The sequence below is a fragment of the Stenella coeruleoalba genome (genome assembly GCF_951394435.1).
Source record: "Stenella coeruleoalba genome assembly, chromosome: 4".
Classification (NCBI taxonomy): Eukaryota; Metazoa; Chordata; class Mammalia; order Artiodactyla; family Delphinidae; genus Stenella; species Stenella coeruleoalba.
Window position 1 is genome coordinate 100,062,530 of NC_137149.1, and position 14,265 is coordinate 100,076,794.

Here is a 14,265-nt window from a genome sequence, read left to right on the forward strand (position 1 = left end):
GGGATTTTGAACACTGAAGGCTTAATTTTAGTGTAGCTGTGAAATGTTACTGCCTCCACTTTCCTTGAAGGGTTTTGTAGTTTATGCTTAAAGAGATCCTTGTGGGCCATTTTTATGGAAACCTAATGAAGGGCATAAGCCACACAGATGTTGTAACCTGTTCTAATTGGTGATTTCCAGACATTAGTAACAGAGGGCCGGCTGTGCGTATATATGCATTGGTTTGAGATTACAGGGGAGACCAAGAATAGAGGGAGGCCCTGCCAGGAAGGGTAGATAAAGAAACACTTTAATCCACAACCCTGGAATTAGAGTAGGAGTTTGATAACACTTGCAGGAGATATGCCAGGGCTATTTATTTTTATGGTTCTTCTGTAAAATGGACTTTCCACTTTCATTAAGACTTAAAGGGAAAATAGACGGGTTGTATTCAGTAGCACTTAATTATTTCACTGTGGAACAGAGGGTTAAGTATAATTACAGAATCCGTTCTGAGAGTTTTACTGAGTAAGGTTTGTGTAGTTAAAAATACTCAGAGCTAAAGGCCACTCTCAAACCAAAACATTCCTATGGGAGAAACTCTTCCTGCTTTGCCCAGGCTCTCTACCAAGTGGTCCAGTGTTATGTGACATTTATAGCATCTGTGTAAGGCATGTGATGGAAAATCCTGGATTCAGCCTCTACTTGGCTCCCAGGTAGTTGATTGTACACTGTGTGAATCGTCAGCTTCTGGCTGTGAGACCAGTTCCATGACTTCTTGTTAAAAAGATGGACTAATGAGAGGTGCAGTCATGCCCAAACAAAGCCCCTTGAACATCTGTAACTTCACTTTACGAAGAGATGGGAATGTTTGGGAGATGCCGTTATCCTATCAGTATCCATCAATTTTCTTTCAGACTTTTGCAAAAGAAGAGCTTTTGTTCTCTTCTCCACTTTTGTATGTGGAGGAGTTTGAGCAAGAGGAAAATATTGACGTGTTTTGATGCAGCCATGTGCCTGAACAGGTGGGCCTGAACAGGTAGGCCTGGGGGCTATTGTTCTAGTTCTCTGCCAGGGACAAAGCTCTATCTGCAGACAGTGAGGTGTTGTCCTGCCATTGCATCTTTTTTATTATTATTATTTAGTTAGTTAGTTAGTTTTGGCTGCGTTGGGTCTTCATTGCTGCACCTGGGCTTTCTCTAGTTGCAGCACACGAGCTCAGTAGTTGTGGTACACGGGCTTAGTTGCTCCGTGGCATGTGGGATCTTCCCGGACCAGGGCTGGAACCCGTGTCCCCTGCATTGGCAGGCAGATTCTTAACCACTGTGCCACCAGGGAAGTCCCCTGCCATTGCATCTTGCACAGATTCTGTGATATTTTGTCCTGTGCTCCATTCTGGACAGTGGATATGTCAACCTGTGATGTGATGTTAGAGGAGACTCTTATGTCATACTGCAGACATGCTGATTTGTGAGAAAGAGGACTTTTTGTTTTCTGTTAGAGTAAAACATATCCTTCAGCAGACCCACTCATGGAGCAATTTCTGTGAAGCACAGTCATCCTTTCTACTTAGAACCATTCTGAAAAAAAGAGCTCATAGAAATTTTTTGGGAAAGATTTTTCTAAGACTATTTTATTATTTTTTATTGAAGTATAGTTGACATATACAATATTATATTGGTTTCAGGTGTACAACATAGTGAATTGGCATTATTATACATTATGAATTGATCACCACAATGTCTAGTAATTATGTCACCATACAAAGTTATTACAATATTATTGATGATATTCCCTATGCTGTGCATTACATCCCATGACTTATTTATTTTATAACCTGAAGTTTATACCCCTTAATCCCCTTCATCCATTTCACCCACCCACCTCCCCTCCTCCCCTCTGGCAACCACTAGTTTGTTCTCTGTATCTTTGGGCCTGTTTCAGTTTTGTTTGTTTCTTCATTTTGTTTTGTGGATTCCACACATAAGTGAAATCATTTGGTATTTGTCTTTCTCTCTCTGACTTATTTCACTTAGTGTAATACCCCCTAGATCCATCCATGTTGTTACAAAAGGCAAGATTTTAATCTTTTTTATGGCTGAGTAATATTCAATTACACACACACACACGCACACACACACACACACACACACACACACACGTATATACCACATCTTCTTTATCCATTCATCTATCAGTGGGAACTTAGGTTGCTTCCATATCTTGGCTATTGTAAATAATGCTGCAATGAATATAGGGGTGCATATTATCTTTTTGAATTAGTGTTTTTGTTTTCTTTGGCTAAACACCTAGAAATGGAATTGCTGGATTGTGTGGTGGTTCTATTTTTAATCTTTTGAGGCAACTCCGGTACTGTTTTCCACAGTGGCTGTACCAATTGACATTCCCCACAGTGCAGGAGGGTTCCCTTTTCTCCACATCCTCACCAACACTTGATATTTGTTGTCTTCTTGATAACAGCCATTCTGGCAGGTGTGAAGTGATATCTCATTGTGGTTTTGATTTGCATTTCCCCGATGATTAGTAATGTTGAACATCTTTTCGTGTGTCTGTTGGCCATCAGTATGTCTTCTTTGGAAAAATGTCTATTCAGATCCTCTGCCCACTTAAAAATTGGATTTTTTTTTGATATTGAGATGTGTGAGTTCTTTATGTATTTTAGATGTTAACCCCTTATTGGATGTATCATTTTCAAATATCTTTTCCCATTCAATAGGTTGTCTTTTTGTTTTGTTGATAGTTTCCTTTGCTGTGCAAAACCTTTTTAGTTTGATGTAGTTCCATTTGTTTATTTTTGCTTTTGTTGCCTTTGCCTGAGGAGACAGGGCTAAAAAAATATTGCTAAGACATGTCAAAAGAGTGTACTGCCTATGTTTTTGCCATGAGTTTTACGGTTTCAGGTCTTTCCTTTACATCTTTAACCTGTTTTGAGTTTATTTTTGTAAAGAGTGTAAGAAAGTGACTTAGAGCTAATAGAAATTTTAGTGATTTTTTTTTTTTTTTAGTAAGACTAATATATTAAAATTTCTAGAAAATTCTGATCAGGTTATACTTTAAAATGACTAATATATTAGAAAGGCTTTAGTTGGATCTAAACAAGAAGAATAAACCTTCCTTCTTAGAAAAGACTGAGGCATAATTTTATACTTTAATCTTTCTTTCATTGGATTAATTGGTGTTCAAATAACCTGATATAGTATTATTTTTCTTTACTTTGTCTTATTATAAAGAAAATATAACATTACAGAAGAATTTGGGAAAACAGATTTAAAAATCAATAATGTCGTGATGTTAAATTTTGCATATTCTCTTCAAGATTTTTTCGTATCATTTATATTTCTGGCACAGTTGCTATGATAAGAGTACATGAAATTTTCTAATCTTACTTTTAAACAAAACAATTGGAAAATATAAATTACTTATTGTGTTACTAAGAGAAGAATGTGATTAATGTGAATTCACTACTAACTGGGATTGAAAAAAAATTACAAGACAGTTCTTCCTCTCTAAACATGTAATTAATACCAGAATATTTATAACTCTCTCTTTAATGCCAATAGCACTGTACTCTGTATCTTTACCTTCACAGACAGTGGAAAGTTAGAAATTTGGAAGATAAATATATTGATATTAAATTTGAGGATGACATCCATAAAATTACAGTAAAACATGAACTTTGTGGTCTTGTGACTGAGTTTCGTTTTTTGCTTTTGTTTTGCTTTGTTTTTGTATCAGAGATGATTGTTGACCATCAGATTGAGACAGGCCTATTGAAACCTGACCTTAAGGATAAGGTGACCTATACTTTGCTCCGGAAGCACCGGCATCAAACCAAGAAATCCAACCTTCGATCCCTGGCTGACATTGGGAAGACAGTCTCCAGTGCAAGTAGGATGTTTACCAACCCTGATAATGGTAATGCAGGGGCCGCCTGGCTGCTGCTCTCTCTTACCTGCCTCACTCACCTTTATTCCACCTCTTGTCACCTTTATTATTTTTTTTTAAATCCCTCTTCTTATTTCTTCTTTTCTCAAGTTCATATGCCACAGCCATTTCATAATGACACTTTTTATCCGATAGGGCAGGTTTGCAGTCCTGTTGGAAAGATGTCAGCAGTTACTGTAGGCTGCAGATGCCTTGCTTGTTCCACACACATCTATTCTGATTGACTGAGAGGGTTTGGTAATAACGCTATGATAAAATACTATGATAAAACACTATGATAAAACAACTAGATGTTTCCAATGAATCAGCAAACTTGTAGATTATTGAGTACATCAAGGAAAGTGCTTTTGACATGGTGGCTTGTCAGAATTAGGAGGATAGACTAAGATATGATACTCTGACATCGCGTATCATGAAGTGTTTGCTTGGTACATGAGTTGGTGTCCAGCCTGTAAATGATCATGCATAAAAGTAAGGTTCAGTATTACTTTTACTGCTTAAAAGACCAATCTACTCTTTTGTTATATGATACTGATAGTTAGATGTGAGAATAATTATTCAAGGTAGGATATTAATCCCATTATATAGCAATAGGAAAGGCACTGTGTTTTATTTATACTCTCTTGCATTTACCAGAGTTTCTTGCAAAGTGTCTATCCTCTGTATCTTTGTCTTTGTTTCGAATAAATTTCATGATTTGGTGCAGTCTAAGGGAGAAGTTAATTTCCATGAGGTATGGAAAATGAAGTTGTGGGGAAAGAGTTGCTAAGCATTGGGCTGGTAAAAACTAGGCCTCTCCCATTCCACCCCCAGTCATTTTAGTATTAAGAGAAATAAGTAGATAAGGGAGCTTCTAATTCATTGTTCTCAGCTGCACTTTCAGAATAACATAAAACATCTTGTCACGGAAAAGGTGGACTAAGTGAAGTGTATAAACTGAACTCTAACTCAGCCACTCCATTTCTGGAAATCGGGTTTTCTGACTTAATATTAAAATTAATGGTTGGCTGGGAGAGAGCTTACTGTTAGCAAACTTTGCTATATTTTGGAACCATTCTATGTAGTTTTTTTAATGAGTGTCTAGTCCTTAAGCAGAATCAAATGAAAAGTTCAATTTTATTGAGTGACTTTTATATTGATTTAATTGCTGCTGTAAGTGTTCTTTTGAAGCACAACAGGTTATAAATAAATAATTAACATTAAAGTGTTCTTTATAAAAAACATTCACAAAAGGAAGAATCTAATCTAGAACATTCCTGTGACAATTTGATGGTTCTACCATTACCTGGAATATTGAGGCTGACTGGAAATGTTTTGATTTTTGTATATCTCTTGTTTTATTTATTTTTTAAATAGCATTTTGAAGAGTTTAATGGCTGCAAATGTTATGTGATAAACAGTTTGTTAAAACTGATGTCACAAATAATAATTTTAAAAACAACTCACATTTTAAAAATTATGGCATTTAAAGTACAAGTCTGTTTTTTAATATCTTTATTATCCTCTTTCTCACATAAAATGAAATTTTATGATTTGGAGACTTACTTTTTTTATCACGAAGTTGGTGGTAATACAAAGAAGCAAGAAAGTGCATTGTTTTCAAATGTTGCTGTATTTGCAACGAGAAGAGGAATGAATATTGTAGAGCAAGCGTGCCTTCTACCAGTGTGGTGTGAGGGTGAGCTTCATTTTCACGGAAGTATAGGCAGAGGAGAAATTAGGAACAGATGGGTCTTGGAAGCCAGAATCTTGTGCTTTGGGGGAAAGCATTTGGACATGGAATACAACTAATGAGTTGATATTGCTCGGTCATTCAATCTTTTATCCTATCAGTAGATCTTTGTACTTCAGAGGAAAGTTGAAATTGCATTTGTCACTCACCTTCTCACATGTGAAATGCCATAGATGCTGGGCAGAAAGCAAGTAGAAAGGGCAGGCAGTTCTTTTTCTTTCTGACTCTTCAGCTGTTCAGCTTACACCCTACAGCATGGAATATGATTAGGCCTTTTAAAAGATGTTATTGGCATTTGTGTTACCTAACTCCTTTTAAATATCCAGAGGCAAGATTTGGCTTTAAGAGATTCTATAGTAATGAGTTTCATGTGCCTCCAAGGTACATTATTATAAAGTATCAGATGGGAAATTTTTGGTTATCTAGAGGCACTTTTTCTTAACTTGAAAGTTTATACAGTTAGAAATGTTCTTAAAGTAAAATTCTAAAATAAAAAATTATAGAACTTTTGCTACTACTTTAATAAATCAGAATAATGTATCGATTGTAGTTGAAGCTAGATTCTAATACCCCCATGTAAACTCCTAGATAAACTGAAGTCACCTTGGTTTTCTATCACAGCCTTAGAAAATAGACTCAGGATGATGCCAGCCTTAGTTATGATAGCAACAATGCAATTAATAGCTGAAATCTATGGACATACTGTAGAATTGGAAATTTTTTCATTCCCCAGTAGTGTGCTACCTCTTACGTACTCACAAGAGCCAATTGCTATCGGGAATTTTGAGGGCTGGTTGTAAAACACAGCTACTATTAAAAATTAAATTACATAAACATATACAGTTAGATCATATTATTAAAAACAATGGTAATAAATACTCAAAATTCATTATCTCCTACTTATTTTACTGCATTTTACTATAGGCTATGCTCTTCAGGTTACATCTATTGTGTCTGTGTAGTCAAAATGCTACAAAATAGGGTTCTGCTACAAAATAGTGGGAAGTAGAAAACTTCTTCCCAACTCTGTATTCAGGGACTTCATATTGGAAGCTTGGACTCAGTTACGATGGTAGTATTACACCATAGAAATCAGCAAACTCTACAAATCAGGACTTGATATATTGTTTTGTCAATTGTTTCTAGACCTAAAAAAGGGATAGAGAAAATGCTAATAATGCAGATTAAACTTAAAAGTAGGTAGTGTCTATAGCCATTATCTTAGCTTGGGCTCCTATAGCATGTTACCATAGACTGGTATAAATGCTTAAACACAAGCATTTATTTCTCATAGTTCTAGAGGCTGGGAAGTCCAAGATCAAGATAAAGCATATGTGGTTCTTGGTGAGGGTCCTCTTCTTGGTTTGTAGATGGTCACCTTCTCATTCCATCTCCACATGGTAGAGAGAGCTCGATCATCTTTCTCCTGTTTCTTCTTATAAGGGTGCTAATTCCATTCATGAAGACTCTGCACCCAAAGCCCCACCTCCTAATACCATTACATTGGGAGTTAGGATTTCAATATATGAATTTTGGGAGAATACAAACATTCAGTCCATAACAGCTGTTAAAATGTGAATAACACAAAGAATTGAGGAAATATTCTTTCAGTATTCAAAAGATATTATCCAATTTAGCGAAGGAGTCACCCACATCATTGATGATTGAGTGAAGTCAGTACACTCATACTTACATATACCTTCATTGTTTCACTTTTGTCTTACTCATTAACATATATGATAATGGATGTTCAACATGGATGTTGGACCTATGCTTGTTTGCCAGCTGAAACCATAAGTTGGCTACTGATAGAAGAGTTTGGTAAAAATCAACAAAAGCTTTCTGTGAGAATCAACCGGCTGTAGGCAATTTACAGTGGAGCATTGTGTATTTATTATTTGTACGTGTGCTGCACATCTTTTATAGCAGTAAAATTTACTACACACACACACACACACACACATAAACACACACACACACACACACACACACACACACACACTTTTCCACCAGAGAGCTGGTTTTCAAACATTTACCAGCCCATGCACTACAGCCCACCACTGTCTAGCCATGGCCAAAGGTTAACTCTAATTTTTTGGGTCTTGATGTGGCTTTGGATTCCAGATGATTTAATGATTTTGAAAAGAAATGAAAAACATTTTTATTTTTAATAAATCAGGGAAGAATCAGGCTAGCTTCCAAGGTGTTAATTATTGTGAAATTGCCACTTATCCAAGACATCTGTGAATTCTGGTGGGCATGTTTGCCAGGTACTAAATTTTAGGCAAGTGCTATATTTTCTCAATATATTACTTGAGGCATTTCTATGGAGTTAGTGTTGCATGAAGAAATTAATGAAGTTTTCATTTCCTCTGGTGTTAGACTTTTGTTTAGCTATTCTCTTTTTCTTTCTCACTGTTATTTTAGGTTGAACCATATGAAATTGCCATTTTTGTGGGTAAAATAAAGTTGACTATCGGCAATTTCATATGGTTCTACTTAATAATTTGGTCAGAGATACTTAGATAATAGTTCTGTATTATTTTAGTTTACTATGAAAGAATAACATTGAAGCCTAGGAACATTCCTTGGTAGTATTTAAAAATCAAATAAGACGTATTTAGTTTATGTTTTATTAGAAAGTGAAAGTAAAGTTTATACCTAATCTGTATTCAGTCAATAAATTGACAAGGTTACCTGATAACTCTGTTTTAAAAAGTCATGTTTTATAGGATTATCTGATTTTTAAAAGTATAATTTACCATTTAAATGGATACTTTTGATATACATTGTCTAATCTTACAAAAGATGAGTAATACCCAACTTAAGGACCAAGAACCATAATTCGAGTATTCGGCTCTCACTCCCTTTATGGAAATTTGGGTGAAGCCATTATGAATTTGTCCCTGGTCTTTTCCTGGCTTCATTTTTTCCCCCTAGACTACCATAAAAATCCTTTCCTTCCGTGGTCTGGGTGTACAGATGCCCTTTACTGAGAAGTGACTTTAGTTATCCAACTGCATCTAGACTATGAATTTCATTTTGCCCAATCCAATTTTATGATCCCAATATTCATTAGTTTTTTCAGCAAAAAACTGGAAAGGTGATTTAGTACCCAGTTTCTATGTTTGTAAAACAGAGATAATGAAAATTAAATGAGATAATAAATGTAAAATGTTTAGAATGGTAACTGTACATAGTAATCACTCAACAAATAATACTAAAGTATATGTAATAAGTTTAGACACAAGTAAGGAAGAAAAATCTCATATTGAGTAAGAGTATTTTCTGGAATGCTATTTGCTCTGTAACTTAACTATTTTGGAAGAATCTCATGGGTATAGTGCTGATTTATTTTCTCTGCCCTTTGATAAATGATACCAATATCGTTTCGTTAGCAATGGGAGAGGAAGAAGCCCTTTCTCATCACAGCCCTCTTACAGAATAGTCTGTCCCCATCATTGATTTTCCTCTTTGCTGGCTTTGAGGGAAACCCGAAACCACACTGAGAATCGAAGACTTAAAGCCGCTGCAGCAGGTGGATGAGGATTTGGAAAAGGTGGCAGCTCCAAGCCAGGGCAGCTGGCTCCTGGGCCTCGTGCTGCTTCCTCCAGGCTTTCTCCTGGTGCACTTTGGCCTCTTCTGTAGTTATGGGGGCTCAGGGCCTGCTCCTGATTGAACCTCCAAATTTTATCTGAATTCACCAGTTTCTGTTTGTCTATCAGGTATGAGAAATGCAGTCCACTTGCTCCCACCATTTATTGCCCACCCTTTACTTTCTCCCCGGATTCCTCTTTTCAGTGTTATCTGCCAGGCAGGATGCTGCTTCCTAACTCTTTCCCACACTGCTGCACACAACACCTTTAGGTATTTTAAAAAGTGTAGTCTATTGCTGTTACCTATAATAACATAGATAGTGGTTAGCAACGTAGAACAAACAATGAAAAGAAATCATTTTTTTTCCGTTAGTAGTAATTCTAGGTCCCACTGAAATGTAAGTAGGATTAGCTAGGCTCTTGCTGCTTTGCACCCGATTGGAGGTTAGGCATATTCCAGCTATTTGGTTTGGGTATTAGATCAAGCTGCCTAGATACTGACATGTGGTGGATCTGGCTGGGACCATCGCCAGGTTTGGCAGCTTTCTCAGTCACTTTAGACATTCTTAACTTTTGTCTGTGTTTTGGATTCCAGCTTACCCCAATTGTTTCTGGCTGGTTATTCTACTTTGCAATATCCCTTTCCCCCCATACCCTTGAATTCAGACCTGCTCCCTGAATCAGTGGGTAAGGCAGACATTTCCCTGACTTCTCTCAAAGATTCTGTTCCAGAAGCAGGTCACTGTGCTTCTCCAGTTCTGAGATAGGTCAGCTGACAGGCTCACATCACCTTCAGAGGAGAGTCATCTTCCCAGGTGCCTTTCTGCGTATAACCAGCTCTTTTCAAAAACCAGCAGCACACATCCATCTGTTTTGTTCAGAACTCTAATTCTCCGTTCATTTGCACAGCACAGATGAATGTCCTGGCTAGAATTCAGTGAATGACCAAGCTCTTCTCAGTCTTAGATTAAATGAACCAATCCATGGAAAGTTTCTAGAAAAATGTCTGAAGAAAAGTATTCCTTAATAACTGTAGTATTTCTAAATCATCTATCAGATACTATTCTTTTTTTTTTTTCTTTCCCCAGACAGGTGACTGATCTTCTAAGATTTTTAATGTTCAGATCTTTAAATAAACAATAATACATTTTTTCTCCAAGGGTCATGCCCTTGCAGTATTTGCTAGTCTAGTCTGCTGTTTATGGCAATGAAGAGTCAGTCTTAAGAGATATAACACAAGTGAGTATTTAGTTTTTGATATTGAAGGCCTACTTTACAATCTTCTCCTTGAAGACATGGCACCATCTTTTCCAAAGGCTTCATTCTAATCTGGGAGTAATACTTAGTAGCAGTATGAGTTTGAGCAATTTACATTATCTCCTTGAGCCACAGTTTCTATATCTGTAAAATAAGGGTACTAATGTCTTATTCTATGTATATAACCAGGAGTAAATGAGATACCTTTGTGAGAAGTATTTAATAATCATAACGTGAGATGTCATTGTAAGGAACAGCTATTATTCAGAAATATTTTAAGGGGAAAATTTAGTGCCTTTCAGATTTAAAACTGAAGACAGAGCTTCAATTCCCCACCATTATTTTGTATTTTCTCATTTTCTGTGTCTTTTAATTTTTTTCCCCCACCACTCCATATATGAAAACATTCTTGGAGTTTTATTTTTAAAACAGCACTACTTTCATTATCAACTTTACAGAATCCAAATAATACATAAGGAGGTGCCACTCATGGGCTTTATAATATTTTTAACTTAGAGTATAAAGATTGATTAGTATGTCTGAGCAATGACAGTTCTTAGCTATCAATAAATAATACATGTATAGCAGGATGTTACCATGAAATAAACATATTTAAAAATTTTACTAATTGCCAGTCTGTTTTACATAACCACGGTCTGTGATGGAGTAAAGGAATGGAATGATTCTCATCGTCGTATCTTACCACGTATGAATATTCTCTTCTCCATTTCTTTCTTTCTCTGGAAAAGAGCCCTTAACTGATTTTCTGCTGCCAGCCTCGAGTAAATCTTCTTCCAAGGCTTGAGATCCTTGATAGAGCTGCCCTTGTGAAGTCTTGCTTTTCCCAGACTCAGCTTGCTGTGAGAGCAGACAGGAGGGTAGGTGTAGATCCTACTCCCTGCCCTAGTCTCTATGAAAGAGAAATAGAGAGGAGAGGAGAGGGAAGGACAAGAAAACATGAGGGATGAGGGAAGGCAAAATAGAGACATGAGATGTGAGCACTGTGGACTCTTTGCCGTGTCTTCCCAAAAGAAAAAAGGGGGAAGAAAATCAAAGTCTTCCAAGAATGATAAAGCATGCCTCATTTTACTTGAACCCTGTTTCAGTATAAATACAAAGGACAAAAAGGAGATTTTTTTGGGGGTTCATGAACCTGATTTCTTAAAAATCACATTTTGATATTAAAGTTGCATTAAATTAAGCCAAGGTTGCTGTCTTTCATGTTTTCCAGCACCCTTCAGGATGTTGAACAAAGGAAGTATCGTTCCATCAATGGTTGTAGTAGTAGCAGCAACAACAATAATACCTCCCATTAATTGAGCACCTGTTATACACCAGGCATTGTTTCCTGTGATGTTTCTAATGTTTCTATATCATTATCCCCAACTGCAGATGAAAAACCTGAAGCTCAGAAATGTAAAATAACTTTCCTCAAGATAGAGAAGTGGGGGAACCTAGTGCCCTTGATAACAATATTCATATTCAGCTACAGTGGTAATGAGCTTCCTCAACCATAATTTATTTCCCACACATCAGTGATTCCACAGCTCTTACTTTGTGTAACCCTGTGTTGTTGAAGGGCTCTGAGGTCATTCTGTGCCTAGGCAGGAATCCATGCCAAACATGGCAGTCGGATGTCTTTATTGGCTTTCTAAATGGAGACTTCTAGGCAACATGTCATGTGTTTACAGGAGAAATATTGCTAAACTCCTGAGTTAAATTTCTTGGCTAAATAATGGTGTGGAATACATAGTAGGTGCTGAATAACTATTTGAACATACAACATTGCAATCCGGAAAGAGTCCTAAACTTTTAGCACGAGTAAAATTTGTTTTCTTCTTAATAGGATTGCTAAGAAAATGTTTTTTTGATAGGGTTTTTTTGTGTTTTTTTCTTTTTGGTTTATTTGCCTGATTCAAGTAGGGACACCCTTACTTGAACAGATTTAGGACTGATGGTTTTGAACAAGTTGATTCTCAAGGGAAAGATGAATCATTACTCCCACCCCCCCCAACCCAAAATCCTCCTCACAACACCTTTTTCTACAGTCTAGCTATTGGAAACCATCACCCGAAAATCTTTAGAGCTATGTCTCCTCATCAAGTCACAATAATATGAACCAGTTTCTACCTTGTTTATGCCAGAAGTCAGGCAAAAGTGATTTAAAAGAGACTATGTAGGATAGTAGCAAAGCTATTTATTTTGTAGCTTAAGTGTAGAAGAGGTACAGTGAAAGCATTATTTGGAAAAGGCTTACACAATATATCATTACCATGCTATCTATAATCATAGAAAGTTTGGCTTCATGTTTAAGAACAACTTTTCAACATTTTATCTTTGGAGTAAATTTGTGAAGAGAAGAAAAGCAGTATGAAAAGGTTACAGAGTTTGTATCTCTTCCTGCACAGAAGTACACAGAGGTCTAACAAATCAAAATGTTGGAATTTGCCAATATGAGTAATGGATGCTGTGAGCCTTCCAGTTTTCATGAGGGTAAGCAGCCAGATGGCTCCAATCAGCTTTACTAAAACACAGGTGCCAAGTCTCTATGGGCAGTTTCGTTTTCATGCTTGTCTTTGGAGCCAGGTTCTTTGCCAGTGTGTGCCGGGCTCCATTCCATTGTCCCCTGGATGGTGAGGCTTAGCATCAGCGGAGGCTGTATATGCAAAAAGGAGTTCCCAGCTTTAGTTCCCAACAAATAACGCACTGACATGTTGGCGGGGGGTGGGGGTGTAGAGGAGAGAGAAGCTGTTGGGGAAAGGCAGTCATCAGCACCCGAGTTTTGGAGCAGCTGCTGACCTCTTGTACTCATTTTAGGAGCAAGCCATGGTATTGGTGATAGAATTTGGGTGGCTTTGTACTTGTTCAGCAGCTGAAGAATGTGAAGGCTCTTTTGAGTTTACTTTGCATTCCTAACCTCCCTCTGTTCTCACTGATTTGGAATTTTAGTTGGTCCTTTCTTGGTCCTAGATAAATGGCTGCCAGTTGTCCAACCTCTTCCATTTCCTTTAGCTAAGCCTGCAGGAATATTGGCTCGCTAAGCAGGTCCCTCAGTTGTCAAAAGAAATAGGAGGTGAAAATTGGCCCGTATGATAATATATATTTCTAAATGCCTCCCTCTTAACAAAAGCAATTTTGGAATAATCTCAACTGGTTCATTTCCCTTTTTCATTTTTCTTAGTGCAATAAAAACTTGCAAAGAAGTTCAATTATGGGAAACAAAAATTCAGATTGCAAAGAAAAGACATCAGATTTGCCTCAAACAGGTGCTGGCACAGATGGCCCGCTCACAAGTCCTGGCTTTATTTACAGCTTTTAAACACAGACAGATAAATTGACAAAAATGTTTCTAGATTTTATAATGTGCTGAATGCCTAAATTTGGCCATCAACTTACATTAATTTATAATTGATTCAATTTAGAACTTGACCTCCCCAGTCACTAATAGCCTTAAGAGGACTATTTGTCTACCCTGTCATTTGCACACTTGTGTCAATAGATAATCTTTGCTTTCGGTTGGATATGCTTTTGTTTGTTGCTTTGATCATTTAATGACTATATTATTTAGGAGAAAAAAACTCTCGCAAGTCAAATGTATGTAGTCTGATGGTTAGTTATTTCCAACCTCATTGTTGTTCCTTGAAGGATAATTATGCTGCCTGTCTTACCAGGAGTGAGGCGTTTGATGAGAATAGCGAAACAGATGACATGAAACCCAAATGGAACTATCTTCAG

At 36.9% G+C, this 14,265-nt stretch overlaps 1 protein-coding gene across 5 annotated transcripts in view; it reads left to right on the forward strand.

Moving 5' to 3' along the window:
* SLC4A4 (solute carrier family 4 member 4) overlaps positions 1–14,265 on the forward strand; it is a 352,077-nt gene that overhangs the window by 159,166 nt on the left and 178,646 nt on the right. For all 5 annotated transcript variants that reach the window (XM_079920094.1, XM_079920096.1, XM_079920092.1 and 2 more), the window contains one exon: positions 3,736–3,915. In XM_079920094.1, the coding sequence (XP_079776220.1) occupies positions 3,736–3,915 (180 nt within the window). The remainder of the gene's footprint in view (positions 1–3,735; positions 3,916–14,265) is intronic.